General features: G+C 39.7%; 1 protein-coding gene across 1 annotated transcript in view; it reads right to left on the bottom strand.

The window, feature by feature from the left end:
* Agbl1 (AGBL carboxypeptidase 1) overlaps positions 1 to 15697 on the bottom strand; it is a 693592-nt gene that overhangs the window by 333661 nt on the left and 344234 nt on the right. The window contains exon 19 of the mRNA XM_038313425.1: positions 3384 to 3515. Coding sequence (XP_038169353.1) covers positions 3384 to 3515 — 132 coding nt within the window. The remainder of the gene's footprint in view (positions 1 to 3383; positions 3516 to 15697) is intronic.

Below are 15697 nucleotides of genomic sequence, written 5' to 3'. Positions count from 1 at the left end.
TTGTCTGTAGAGGTGAGGCTTAGTTAGGCAGCAGATTGACTTCTCCATGCCCAGTGCATTGTATAGGTGTTGTCTTCAGCAACCAAGCTTTACTATCAGTTCATGGAGAGCAACCAGTAGTTTAGGCATTAGCCTGAGTTGTTTGGAGGGTTTGCGTGGGAACACTTTGGCCAAAACTCAATTAGATGTAACCCATTTCCAGAACTGGAGGTTTCATTTGGAGGCAAGAGATGTCTAGCTGGGATTTTGCCTCTCTTGTTACTTGCTGACATTTGTAAGCTACTCTTCTGTTTCATTTTGCGCTGCCTTGCTTAGACATGGGGCCTTACAATTTAGCTCATGTAAGTCTTAAACCTTCCATTCTCCTGCCTCAGCTGAACTGAGATGAAACATATTTGCCACCATGCCTAGCTCTGAGTTGTGTATATCTTGACGAATAAATTTAAATATGGTTTAAAAAAGCCACGAAGTAAGTCAGATTTGGGGGTGGTTCTGCATAAAAAACTCTAGCAGTTTTCAAGACTGAAATTTCCCCATCTGTATTTGGTAAGGTTCCAGAGGTTTAGAAATTACAGCTTTTGTTAATTTTATCCTTTTATATAATTGTGTTTTGCAGAATGTATTCACTGACCTGTTTTTAGTAATACAACTAGAAGTCCCAATGCGATTGATTAATAAAGTTGAATAAATATTGTGAGTGAATATGAAATGTGTTTGTCATTTTGACACTGCTATTCAAGGACAAATTTCCTGTGATTGAGTTGCTCTGTTTGATATGTAAATACACTCTCAGGGTGTGACTCCTGGCACGTGAGAGGACTGTAAACATGCCTGGTGTGGAAGGTCTTTCAAGGTCTCCACCTCCTCCTGGCAAAGTGAATGAGCCCTCACAATTCTGAAAAGATCCATCTGCACACATACAAAACCTGTTTTAGGATAAACACCAAAATCAAATTCATTACTAATAGATTACTGTGCCTTAGATTTAAATACCAATGGTGGTAAGAAATACATATTAATCAGGAACTGCAAAGTAAGGCTGTTAAGAGCAAAAAACAGAAGGAAGAAGCCAAACATTAAAACCTTTTCCTTATATATATTGCTTAACAGCCCATGAATAAAGTTTGAGGAACTCCAGAGGACCAACAAAAATTATTTTATAAATTTCATATAAACTCTGACTTTATCATCTTCCAAAGGAAAAAACTAAGACTTGGGCAACTGACCAACCTAAAATAATGACTCTCAGAGATGACTATCAGTGCACAGAAGGACTAATATTTTAATAACATTGCCATTAAACACTATTGAACCTGCTCTCAGAGGCAAAAACTGTGGTTTGCCTATCTCTCCCTGATCATGCCGTTTGCTTTACTTGACATAAAACTGAGCTCGAATTACCTGTTGCATTAATTAACTAATACAACATAACTAACACGATCATACAATAAAGCTGGGATACACAGGATAAGAACCCACTCTGTAATTGATCATTTAAATACTTAATCTCAATTGTCAACTTGATGCAATACAGAATCAGTTGGAATATGGGCTTTTAGGCATTCCTCTATTATTGTAGGGGATTCTCTTGATTGGATTAGTTGAGGTGGGGAGACTGACCCTCTATGAGGAGCACTATTCCCTAAGCTTTTACCTTCTCTCCCTGCTTCCTGACTATGGGTACAATGTGACTCTAGAGTTCTACTGCCTTGATTTCCTTGGCATGAAATACGGTACTTTAAACTGTGAACTAAGAAAGCCCCGTGTCCCCGAAGTTGCATTGGTTGGGATATTTAAGTTGCATTGGTTGGGATATTTTAACACAGCAAGGAAGAAGAAAGGCAGCTGTGATGCCCAGCCTTTGCTCAATTTGATGTTCTCTTGGTAAAGAAGAGCTCTTAGATTCTGTGTCTTCTTATATCTCAATGGAGAGAATTGCCCACGAATATTGTTACTTTTTCTAGGTAAAGACATAATATAAGTAAGCCATACTGACTTTTCATAAAATTGATTCATCTATTTTATATCCACCTGCATTATGTTTACAAGATTATTCTTCACAGTTTGGCATGAGTTGCCCATGTGAATGTCCCCATGTGCTGGTTTCCTAAATAATTTTATTCAGTTAGAGCTCTGGTAGGTTGCCACCATTAACAGGTTAAGCCTTGTAGCAAATAGATTTCTGAGGATGTGCTCTTGATTCCTCTATAAGTGCCATAGGGAAATGATCAACAGAAGTATATGTCAATAGCTCTGGTTAAAGAAAAACACAAGGAAAATAGTTCCAGGTGAGATTAATTTGGTAAATATTTGTTGGTTTCTCATATGATAATTTCTTTGTTTGAAAAGTGGTTGATTTTGCTTCTTTTTGGTTTTTTGTTCATATTGTTGGTTGCTTTGTTTAGATTTTGTTTCTTTTGTTTGAGAGCAGGTTTCCCTATGTACCCCAATTTCATCTTCAACTCAGTATCCTTCATCTTCAGCCTTCTAGTACTAAGAATAAGCCCACAGACCACTACTCCTGCTTAGCTTGGTGAATATTTTATTTCTTTTTTAGTATTTCATTAACCTTAGAGATGAACTACTACTTTGTGTATGGTGAATTATAGTACTCAGAATAATCAAAGATTTACAAGAAGTCGGTATCACCACAATCTTCTTTATTTTCTTCAAAAATTGAAACAAAGGCTAATGTTTATTTTGTATTTGGATATCTGTGTAAATTCCAGCTCTTCTGGATGCCCTCTAAGCAGTCATATTTTATCCCGACATGGAATAGTCCTCCTCCCTTTCTCCTCCTTAAGTTCTCTCTCATGGTGTGAATATACAGCAGTCCCCATGACTGGAGTCCATATAACACAAAATTAGTTTCAGTGGGTCATTGTTCTGTTTGTCAAAGAACGTTAGTGCAGAGAGATGCTATAATCATTCCTTCATATTTTCTTACGGACTTTGCATTCAGAATCATTATGTTCCTCTCAGAATCTTTATGAATGAAACAGTATTTCTACTACCTTTATTTTATAAATGACAGAATAATAATTTACAGAGTTAACAATTATAAAGCCAGACATTAAAATAAGGCTTCTTGTCACCAATTAATTCCCTGTGTCATAGAGAAGACAAGAAATAAAGTTACCAGGTAGTGTGACATTATTCAACACAAATGTACATTGGATCTAGAAACCTCTACTCTACTTGCGTTATAACTAACTGTATGGGTAAAATAGTCAAGATGGTTATTTTAAGAGAAAAAAAGATGAATGGGAACTAAACTATAGGTCAGTGGTAAATTATCTGTCTAGAAACAAAGGTAAGCAGTAAAGGTCCTCACAGTAAAGTTGTGGTTACAATATACCATACAATGCAATAGAGTGACTTACCCTGTAGCTGACATCCTCGACCAGGGCAGGGCCACCCACAGTGCAGCCTGCTTGCCACAAAGTTTCCTTCATGCTGCAACCATAAAGGAACACATTCTTCTTTTGGGAGTGACCATGGAAGTCACAGAAGACCTGCAATAAGCAACAGAAAAGAGAAAATAAATCCAGGCTGGTGCACTGGTCTCTTCCATGTTTGAAATGTCAGAGTTGTCAGAGAGATGCTGTTGACTCAGAGTAACCAGTCGTCTGGGAGTGGTGGGGTCTGGCACAGCTGCATGGAAAAACCCTCAGGGAAGAAGGTAGATTGCAGGGCTCCCAGGAGGGAGCAGAGTGTAATGAAATATATGGCATGCTTCGTTCTTCTGTAAATTCCTTATAACCTTCACGTTTGGTGGATGGAGGCAAGGGAATCATGAGTTCGAGAGACTCACGAGTTCAGACATTTCTCATCCGTCTAAAGAATTTTAGGCCAACGAGGCTTCTATGTGATCCTATCTCAAGAAAAAGAAAAGTAAATCCGCAAAATGTGTATATGATACATACCTTAGGCAAAGGGAATATGGAGCATCTACAATAATTTTAGATGTGGGAAACATTGAGGAGACAAATGTTATGATGACCACTGCATGTGGGTTGCCTTTCATGGTTAAGGGCAGCTCTTTACTCTTCTCTTTTGGGATTACATATTCCATCCAAATCAAAGACCTATATCAATAGTGGCATCCACTATAGACCTGACCTTCAGTGTAGGAGGACTTTGGAGCTTTCTCAAGGATGAAGATGCTGCATTGCTAGTGCCTTGGTGAATGTCTCCCCTTATAGGAAGTGGGTATAGGTACCACATCATAAATGCAGCTCAGGACCCATCTCCTAATCCTTTACGTCTCCTTGTGCCAAGGAAGACCGAGCATCTCAGTCTGACTAAATGTAGGTGACTGTTGAGCAAAGACACCGCTCACATAACTGATTAAGCCAGTGGTTCTCAATCTATGAACAGCAACCCCCAGAGGGGTCGCATATCAGATATCCTGCATATCAGATGCTCACATTATACACCTTAACAGTAGCAAAATTACAATTATAAACTAGCAATGAAACGATTTTATGATTGGGGTCACCATAACATGAGGAACTCTATTAACTGGCTGCAGCATTAGGAAGTTTGCAAACCAGGGAATTAATCTGTAAAGTGATAACCAGTTGCTCAAACTGACAAATTAGCTCTAGATTATGCATTTTATCCATGGTATCTGCTCATATCTAGGAGTATGGTCTGTCCTTATTAGTAAAGCACCTTCAGACTCCATTTCAGCAAGAATTTGCTGGGTTTCATATGATTTGTTAGTAAACCCTTGTGATTACGTTGGTTTATAAATTATTTCCCTCTTGGGCATCGCATACACTTATTTTCTAATATTATGTTCATGTCTGATCTGAGTTATCAGATTAGGGAGGTTCATGGAGGAGTTGTGAGGTACCTTTTAAAAAATGAGTATCCTCTTCTGAACCATCTGTGCTGGCTAAGATTATGCCATGGCTTTCCAGCAGAAAAGAATATTCTCATTTTCACAGCCCAGTGATAGATGAGACACGGATAATATTCTAGCCTACAGTACGCGGCAATGGCTCTCATATATCAACTTGCATCAGAACAACATGGAGGACTTGGCAAACCATGCTCCAGCAATTCTATGATTCGAGTTAGTCTGAATCAGGCTGAAGTATTTGTCTTTCTATCAAGCACCCATGTGAGGCTGATGGTCCTGGTCCCAAGATCATACTTTCAAAACCCTCTTTCCTAGAGGAGCCAACAAAATAACTGTTTAAGGTCTCATCGTCTCCCATGGTGAACTTTCCACCAACCTTTATCTCTCCCATCTCAGCTTTCCTGTGTGAATAAACACGCACCATTCTTATGAAAAGTGTGCAAACAAATTAAGCCTGTGTCTTAGCAACAGCTTTCTCAATAAAGCCAGGAGGCTGCTTGGTGACAGGAGTGCCTTAAATGCTGGATTCAGTTAGAGATAAAAGTCGCTATTTTTTTTTCCCTGATCCTTACAGACTCTGAAAGCCGAGGTAAATGACAAATTATAGACCTATTCACCTGTAGGAATGAGCTCTGCTAAGCCCTAGGATTCCAGTGGCCTCTGAGGATTCGGAATGAAAGAAATAGAGACATTGTTCTGCGAGCCGCTCAAACAACATTCCTAAAAATAAATGCCTGTTAATTATAAGAAACATGTGCTCCTCCAAATTGCAGGGGGGCAATTATAAGTCAAATTATCAACTTCTTTCAGTTGAGGAAGCTTTTTCTTTTCTGCTTGAAGATGTGATACTTGTATTTTCATCCAGCCAGATCCTTTGCCAGAATAGTAATGAGTGTGCCCAGTTTGGAGATCACAACATTCATAGATTAATCAACAGCCCTATCTCACTCATCAATTTATTCAACAAAAATCTGCATTTCTGCTCTGCGGCAGGAAGAATTAAAATTTTAACATAACTTAGTGTTGCTCTCCACAGCAACAACAATGATAAATAATTAATTTATCTATTGAACACTTGTGAGGCTTCAACTGGAATGTTAAGAAGTTATACAAAATGGATGTTATAGGATACCTACTTGTATAACCATGTGCTAAAGATTTATTAAAGTTATTATAAAATAATAACAATGAGTATCTCAAGATGAAGTAGGCATAATTGCCCCCAATTTTAAATAAAAACACTCATGCTTCAATTACTGAGTAGATGAATAAATATTTAAATACAAATTTCCCTTAATACCCAAACAACATTTTTTTTTTCTTTTCTATCCTGTTTCATCTAGAAACTGTTTGTTGGGAATGACCCTGAAAGACAACAAACGTGGTAGCCAGAGGAGAAAGCTATGGTGATGATAAGCATAACTCTCTGGAAATCCAACTAAAAGCAGATTTCATGCTTCTAGAGAGGAGTGTTTTACATGCCCTTCCAAGGAGTGGCATCCCAGCAGGGTGTAACATAGTGGTCCGTCAAGCCACAAAGAAAGGTTATATCTTCAATGAAATCTTACCACACAAACATAAAAACAACAACAACAACAAAAAACATGGGGAAGAACAAGTTAGACGTTTGAGGAATTACAATAATTCAAAATTGGCTAAAAGTAAATTAAGAATGGATTTTAGGAAACTATAGATGTGGGCAGTAGGCTGCTAATTAGTGCACTTAAATGCCATTTCTAGGATATCTGGATGCTTTTCTAGAGGTGTAAAGCATCTGCACCAGAGGGGAAAGTGGGATCACATGGAAAGGTGAAGAGTTTAAGAATGGATCCCAGGAAAGAGACCACAAGGCTAGAGGCATGACAAGGGTGTAGCTGAAGCCAACAGAGACAAGTATATAGAGAAAAGGAAGTTTGGGCTGGAAAGATGGCTAAGTGGACAAAGAATTTGCTGTGCAAGCCCAAGGACCTTAATTCTATGCCTGGAACTCACATGGTTGGAAAAAAGAACCGACTCCAGAAAGTAGTTCTATGACTGCTACACCATGGTGCGCACATACGCACATATGCGCATGCGTGTACACACACACACACACACACACACACACACACACACACATATATATATATACACACACACACACGAATTAAAATTAAAATAAATTAAAGAATAAAAAATGCTTGTAAGAAGGCAAAATTCACACAACTTGGAGACTAAATGCATTTAAAGGCACAGTGAGAATGAAGTTAGTAATTATAACTGAATTTGGGGGTTCAATTAATAGGTAATTATCACACTATTCTCCAAGACAAAAAAAAAAAACAAAAAACCAAAAACAAAACATAGAAATAGACATGGATTTAAAGGGTCCATACAGTTTTCTTTTTCTTGAGCTAGTGTGCTTTGTCTTGACTTCTGACCCTTAGTTAAACTGTCCCCTCTTGGGGTCTTAATTTCTTCATCAGCCAAATGAGTGGTGTGCCTTGGATTATGGCTCTAACATCTAGTCCTTATGTCTACCCCTAGGACACCTCCCGCTGAATTCATGCCCAAGCTTGATTGCAAGGTTAATTTAATTCAAACAACCATGTATTCTGTCATTCATTGTGCAGAAAGAAGTTGCTCAGGATCGCATTGCTATGCTCTGCACACACCTCCCCATCTTTCTCCCTCGGTTCCCATTCTGATTTCTCTGCAAGTTAATTGGCCCCCCCCATCTTCATGAGGTCACTCTGTTTCAAATCCTTCCCTTAGTGCTTCCCCTGTTCCCTGTGGCTCCCCTCGCCCTGATTGTGTTTACAGTTCTGCTTTGCCAGCTTTGAGCTGCTGTGTTTTCCCGATCCTGACATCTGGGTCTCGTTGCCCCTTCGCAGCAGTGAGACTCTCTGCATTATTTATACAATTACCACAGGAAAATGAAAGCAAGCCTGAGTCTGGGAGAAGGCAAGTTCTGGAGAATGAGATGGAATCCCCAAAGAGCAACACTTCTAACTCAACCAGCCAAGGCTCACTAAGCCCTGGAGATTCCTCTTGTAGACCATACTGGGCAGGCAGTATTCAGCCCACATTTCTGAGAATAGTAAATATCTCCATGAGGGAAATGATGTTGGTGACAAGTGCAATTACCTTTCAAGAGCCCAGTTTACAAGACTGCTATCCCAGATGCAGCACTAGCTGCTAGAGATACCAGCTTCTCCCAGAATCTACAAAGTGTCAGGCGCCTTCACAGACACAAAAATCCATGAATTCTTGAGTTCCTTATGCAAACAGCTCGATATTTGCATATGATATGGACATGCTCCCAAATGCTTTGCATGATCTTTATACTGCCTACAATACCTAATACATCATAAATGCTATGGGAATTTTCAGGGAATAATGACAGGAAAACAAAGTTTTCAATGTTTAGCAAACTACTTTTTTCCTTAATATTTTCCAGTCTATACTTGGTAGAATCTTTGGATGTGAAATTCATGGCTGTCAAGGTTTTAATGCACCCTCTCCCTCTCCGTAGGTAACATGATATCTAAGTCGGAGGTGACATCCAATGATGGATGAGAATAGCCACAGGCAACATAAGGTTTTCTTTTTCAATTATTTTGGAAAACCTAATATAAGGTAACCCAAAATATATTGTTCAATATTTGGCTTTCTTTTGTATTGAATACCTACCACTAATTCAATAACTTTAATGCCTCGTATCTATTAGAATGTCTGATATGGGCCAATTACGAAGCAAAGATTGTATATTCATCCACAATTAGTATAAATATCTCTCAAGGAAGATGCTGCCATTTGACTTTTCCTAATGTTGCAGGAGGTTAAGCATCTTACCCTTATATGCCCATAGAAAAAGAGACTTGTTACATCTCAGGCTCTGATCTATCTGGCGTAAAACATTTTCTGAAATCAAACATGTAAAAACAGTGGATCCACCACTGAAAAAGAACACTCTAAGAAGATTGTTAAGCCAAGGTCTTGTGTTGCTATTTCCTATTTTCTGTCACTGGTTGGATGCCCCTGAGCAGTAAGCTTGACACTTAAGATAAAGTTTTGCAGGGTGATCCAGGCAGGTGCCTCAAGCTGAAAATGGATCCCTTTCTCCATTTATACTTGTTGATGGAGAGAATCAGTAGCCCCCACGATACCTTTAAACAACATAGTCATTGTGACTTCTCAGTCTGAATAAGACCTTGCTAGAACATGTGTGTGTGTGTTGTATGTAATATATATATTAGCCCGCAGCTAATCACTACAAAGTCACCAAATCCAAACCAGCTAGGGGAACCTCCTTGGGTCTGACCTAGGCCCTCTGTAAGTGTGTGACAGTTGTGTACCTTGGTCTCTTTGTAAGGCTCCTAGCAAAGAGATCAGAACCTGTCCCTGGCACTTAGCTGGCTTTGGCGAACCTGTTCCCCATGCTGGATTAACTTGCCCAGCCTTGGTCCCCCCTCAGCATGACATGCTATAATTTTTTCAAGTCCATGGAAGGCCTGCCCCTATCTGAGTGGAGATGGCAGAGGACTGGAAGGGGAGGGGTAGAGGGGAAGAGGATGGGAGGGAGCCCGGGGAAGAGACAAGACTGCAGTCAGTATATAAAATAAATGGAAAAATGTTCTTAAAATAAAATAAAATAAAATAAAGAAAGAAGACTCTCTTCAATAGCTTGTTGTCTGTACTATTTCTTTCGTGTGTGTGGTGTGTGTGTGTGTGTGTGTGTGTGTGTGTGTGTGTGTGTGTGTATGAACGCTGGGGGAATCCATGGTACTTATAAAGGATGTAGAAGACATCAATAGGTGAAACATGGAGCAAACTTTGACCATCCATTTGCATATAGCTATCTTGTGTCAGTAAAAGTTCACACCCAAACATAGCCTTTCAATGCCATGAAGCTATGTTTATTCTTCTAGTATGAACAATTCTAAATGCAAGAATACAAATTGGAGTTATTCTCTTCCAGCACCTGTATGAGTATTACATTCTCCTCCCCCAATTATAGTAGGAAGGGTTTAAGGTTGATTTTTTCCCCCCATCATATATTCAAATACACAGTGTGATGTAGGAGGTGATGTATGCTGTGAATATGATTTATTGCCATTGGTTAATAAAGAAGCTGCTTTCGGCCAATGTCTTAACAGAGTAAAGCCAGGTTGGAAGAGAGAGAGAGAGAGAGAGAGAGAGAGAGAGAGAGAGAGAGAGAGAGAGAGAGAGAGAGAGAGAGTAAGCAGAGTCAGGGAGAAGCCATGTAACTACAGAAGACAGATGCACCAGATCCTTGCCAATAGGCCAAAAGCCTCATGGTAAAATTAAAAAAAAAAAAAAATGGAAAGTCTTTTACATGGAGAACACTCCCATTCCACTGGTCCTGAGAGAAAGGAAACACATGTGTGCATACACACACACACACACACACACACACATGCTCACACACAGGACCTGTTCTGTCCCCTGGCAGAAGGCAGCTCAGTTTGTGAGGGTTGTAAAGGGAGATCAATGAGCTCTTCAAAGAATCTTGAAATCCCTTTATCAACAGGCACTCACGCAGCAAGAGCCATGAGGATGGGAATCAATACCTCTCCTAATCCTGAAGCCTGGGTCTTGGCAGCAGCCCAAGGACCAAGCCAGCAGCTGCAACATGGCAGCTCCTCAGAGACTGTTTGCCTGGCATCCTTTGACCCGGCTCTAGCCTGAGAGCTCTCTCCCAGTGGTGATGCTGTGCTGGACTGTGCTCTGGGTCAAGGGTCTTCTGGCTCTCATGTGGAGCGTCACAAACAGGAAGCAAGTCGATGCCTCTTAACAGCCGATTCTTGAACTTGTCTGTTACACTGGGCTTCCCTGCTGGCATGTTTTCTCTCTGGTTGAGTCTTCATGACTTCTAAACGGCATTTTCACTGCCTTCTGTTAGGTACTGGCAAAGCTGCCTTTCTAGACTTGACTCGCACCCTTCCGGGCTGACCAGTCTATTTCACGCACCCCAGTTTTTCCTCCAGCTGTATGTTAGCCTCTGTATTCTTGTTTTCTGTATTTTTAAATTTTCTGTATCTAGGCAAAAATTGTCCATTACTGGAAAATATAAATACTGAATTATATAGTTCAGTGAGGTTAGTATAACTTAGTCTCAATCATGATAAAGAATATTTCCACTTTCTACAAGTTCATTCCCTAGAGTTAAATAGTGCTATAATGTTTACCTATCCTTGTTATGAAATACAAACATATACTATGTATCCTTTCATACCCAATTTCTTTCACTTAAAATAATGTTTTGATATCAATTTGTATATTGAATGTACAGCTAGTTAATTGGATTTTCTTATTGGGGAGAATTTTGATTATTACACTGGTTAGCTTTTATTGTCAACTTGATGCAGCATAGAGTCACCTGGGAAGAGATCTTTCATTGAAGAACTGCCTAGATTACTTTAGCCTGAGGTCATGGCTGTGAAAGATTGAACTACTGATGACTGATGTAGAAAAGGGCCTAGTCCACTTTGGGTAGCACTGTCCTTGGGCCCATGGATCTGGGCTATATAAGAAAGCTGAGCGTGAGCCAGAGAGCAAACTAGTAATCAGTATTCACTCCTCCATAGTTTCTGCTTGAGTTCCTGCCTGGAGTTCTTTCTCTGACTTTCTTTAATGACGGACTGTGACCTGAAAGGGTAAGCTGAAATAAACCCTTTCCTCTCCAGGTTGTTTTTGATCTGGGTATTTATTATAGCCATCTAGGACAAGAATTGAACAATATTTCAAGACAAGAATATGCTAACATTTCTTGTCTGTCTGGTCTTTTGAGTCCAGCACCTGAACTCTCTGACAAACAAGAACAATCATTATGGGTTCAATAAAATGGGAAAGAGCTAGCAGATCTGTAAGAGCCCAGGAGAGTTCCCCGTGCCAGCTTATCCTTCAAATATAGAAGAAGAGGTGTCACCACCCAGTTCTTCCATGATTCCATCTCAACTCATCATCTGCCTCACAAATGTCCCAGAAAAGCTTTGCACATCCTCGGTCACCATTTTTATTACTTTGGGTCATGCTGTCTCCTTAAGAACTCAGATCAGAGGGTCACCTTTTATTCTGTTAAATGGACATTGTAAGAAACCCGTGTCTGAGTTCTTATCTTTATGCCCGTAGATACATGTATTTCTCAACCTTCACCATAGAAGCTTCTTTTTACAGTATGTGGTGATTAATACAGAGACCCACAAACAGCCAATATGCAGAAGATAAGATTGTGGAGTATTCAGTTTTAAATGGGACACCTCAATATGCCCTCTTTCTTCAAGGCTGTTTAATCATTGGAAAAAATGGATGGGGCAGGGGATGATGAGGTCCTATTAGCAACCGGTGATAACTAAGGCCCTATTAGCAACTAATAGTTGCTGGTTAAGGAAGAATCACTTTTCCTTTGCAATGCAGGCCCTGAGAGCCCACCTATGCCCCAGTAGATGGCTGCACACTCATATACATGTATGTATGTATGTATGTATGTATGTATATATGTATCAGTAAATAGATTTTGTGGGTATTAGATTATATTTTAAAGCCCATAGCATTGGAAGGGAAAAGTGGGAGAGAGTGTAAGATAGGAATTAGAGGAGAGGTAACAGGGCTGGATTTGTTCAAACATGCTATATGCATGTATGATTATTAAAGTTTTAAAAGCCATAAAACAAAATGTGTGTATTGGCTTTATATCACTAGTGTTTACAATAATCATTACAATTCCATGATATAAATTAATATACAAACAGGGATATGACTATTTAGATTGTAGGGAAGGTGAACAGATGCAGGAAATGACTAACAGAGGTACATGCCTGCTTATTGGCAAGCCTCAGAGGAATTAGCATAGTGATTTTCATCTCTATCTCACATCTTATTGGTCTTTGCGAATCACATTAATTCACCCAAGACTCAAATACCTGAGAAGCATCTATAATAGGTGGATCTTCCCAGCCATCACAGAGTGTTTTCCCAGTACTTGAAAACATTTTCATAAGACCCAGCAATGAGGCAGAGTCGACATTAATTGCCATCCATAGAGCTTAAAAATCAGTGTGGACACAGAGGGACTCTGTCCCTGCCAGGACAGGACCAGTACGAGTGAATGGCAGGGATGCAGCTGCCGGTGGGAGGAGGGTTAAATTTAGCCCTGTAGGTAACTAAAAGGTGACATTCAGCCAATTAGAGAGCTCCATAACACCGTGAATAGCAGTTAGTACTCAGCTGTTTCTCACCCACCTCTCAGATGGTCCCAGCAGGAAACAAGTCTGCGGCTGTCATGTTTATAGCTAATTAATGTTTATTTATACTTTTAAACAAGCCTTTCACCTGTCACACCTTAAAATAAATGCCGTGCTCTTCAATTAGAGATTGTCGGAGCAGAAAGAAATCCTGTTTTGTGGTGGGTTTACGATGCGCGTGCGTTTAAATGTGTATCAGATATGGCATGCCACACAGAGAAACCTTCTTCCAGCTTGCAACCATGAGATTGGAGCCTTGTCTATGGAGAGCTTGTTGAAGGCAATCAGCAGCAGAGATTACGCTACCTCCTTGCGTGAGGCAGGGATGGCAGCAGCATGCTATTGTAAGTTTGACCCAGTGTTGAATTTAGATTCTTGGGGTGGGAGCACACGCTGTACTATGGCAAAAGAGAAGTAGACTCGGCAAATCTGGAGCAGGGGAACTTGGCAGGTTTCAAAGAACGCTTTGTCTCTTGATAGGCTCTTGGAGATAAACCTTTAAACTAACTCTGGAATATTCTGCTGGATAGGAGTGTTTCTCTTTGGCTGGGGATTTGGGCAGTGCCAGATAATCAGTGCTAGTAGGATGAGTTTTGGTGCAAGGCTTGAACCTGGAGACGTAAGTTTGATGTCGGGAGGAGGATGGATTTGGAGTGAGTGAAGAATTTACTGTGGAAAGCACCCCATGGCTATGTAGCTGACCACCTCCTCCCCAAAATTTATCTGAACCTATTTATGGAATATCCAGTGATAGTTCAATGTCTATATGGAATGTGGGATAATAAAGTCATGGCAACTGACATATCTATACTTTCATAATCGCGTTGTGTTTGGAGCCTCTGAATTATAAATATTTAAAATATATAAGTTCCTGTAAATCAGCAGTCAGTCTACTGCGCTGAGAATCACTAGACGTCACTGCTCCCTGCTTCCGTGCTTTTTGGGTCTATTATCCAACCTCCCTCCTGCTTTCATCCCTCTTCCTCTGTAGCTTGTTAGTAACCATTTTCTATATTGACACTGACATTCTAAGCATCCACAAATAAATGAGAGCTTAGAATGTTTGTCTTCCATACTGCTTTTTTTTTAATTTTTAAGAAGATAGAAATGTTACACACTCTTAATTGATCATTATTTATCATATGCAGGTTTTGAATTACACACTGCACTATAGAGATAAAAATAATTAAAATAAGAGAATCAGAATAAAAATACCCTTAGCATCAAGTTCAGGTGAAGTTATCTAATTTTTAGTTACGCTGTTGCCAGAGAGTTAAGCTCTCCTTTAAGCTCTACTGGAAGGGGGCGCTTACACCAGCTCCCTCATAGATATGACATGTATAACTTGCCAGGGTCTATTTCCATCTGTTTCCTTTCACCAAAATAAAGTATACATACAAGTTAATGACTATTTTGAGGTCCATGAGTTCAGAAAAATCTTTCAACCTGTATGTGGGTACCATCAACATATTCTCTCAAAGAGCAAGTCACAAAGAGAGGCTATAGTGTGACATCAAAAAAAAAAAAAAAAAAAAAAGAAAGTCACAACATGTTTCCAGGTTCTGGCTATGACAAACAAAGCTACTATGAACATAGTTGAGCACATGTCCTTGCGGCACGATTGAGCATCCCTTGGCTATAGACCCCAAAGTGGTATTGCTGGGTCTTGAGGAAATTATTTCCTAATTTTCAGAGAAATCGCCACACTGATATCCAAAGGGACTGTACCAGTTTGCACTCCCACCAGCAATGCAGGAGTGTTCCCTTTACCCCACAACCTCTCCAGCATAAGTTGTCATCAGTGTTTTTGATCTTGGCCATTCTTACAGGTATAAGATGGAATCTCGGAGTTGTTTTGATTTGCATTTCACCTATGACTAAGGATGTTGAATATTTCCTAAAGTGTCTTTCAGTCATTTTAGATTCCTCTGTTGAGAGTTCTCTGTTTAAGTCTGTACTCCATGTTTTTTAATTGGGTTATTTGTTCTTTTGATGACCGATTTCTTGAGTTCTTAGTATATTTTTGAGATCAGACCTCTGTCTGATGTGGATTATAATAAAGAACTTTTCCCACTCTGTAGGCTTCCCTTTTGTCTTGTTGACAACCTAAATGCCCCTCAACTAAAGAATAGATAAGGAAAATGTGGTACATTTATAAAATGGAGTAATACACAACAGAGAAAAATAATGACATCTTGAAATTTGCAGGCAAATGGATGGAGCTAGAAAACATCATATTGAGTGAGGTAACCCAGACCCAGAAAGACAACTGTCATATGTACTCACTCATAAATGATTTATAAACATAAAGCAAAGAAAACCAGCCTACAATCCCAGAGAACCCAGACAACAATGAGGACCCTAAGAATGGCATACAAGGATCTAATCTACATGGGAAGTAATAAAGGACAAGATCTCCTGAGTGAATTGGGAGCATGGGGACCTTGGGAGAGGGTTGAAGGGGAGGAGAGAGACAAGGAAGGGAGCAGAGAAAAATGTATAGATCAATAAAATCAACAAAATAAAACACAACATGGTCTGGGAAGTCCTTCTGTATATATGTTGCTTTTATTGGTGAATG

Source organism: Arvicola amphibius, chromosome 12, assembly GCF_903992535.2.
Source record: "Arvicola amphibius chromosome 12, mArvAmp1.2, whole genome shotgun sequence".
Lineage (NCBI taxonomy): Eukaryota > Metazoa > Chordata > Mammalia > Rodentia > Cricetidae > Arvicola > Arvicola amphibius.
This window is presented reverse-complemented; position numbering and strand designations above follow the sequence as displayed.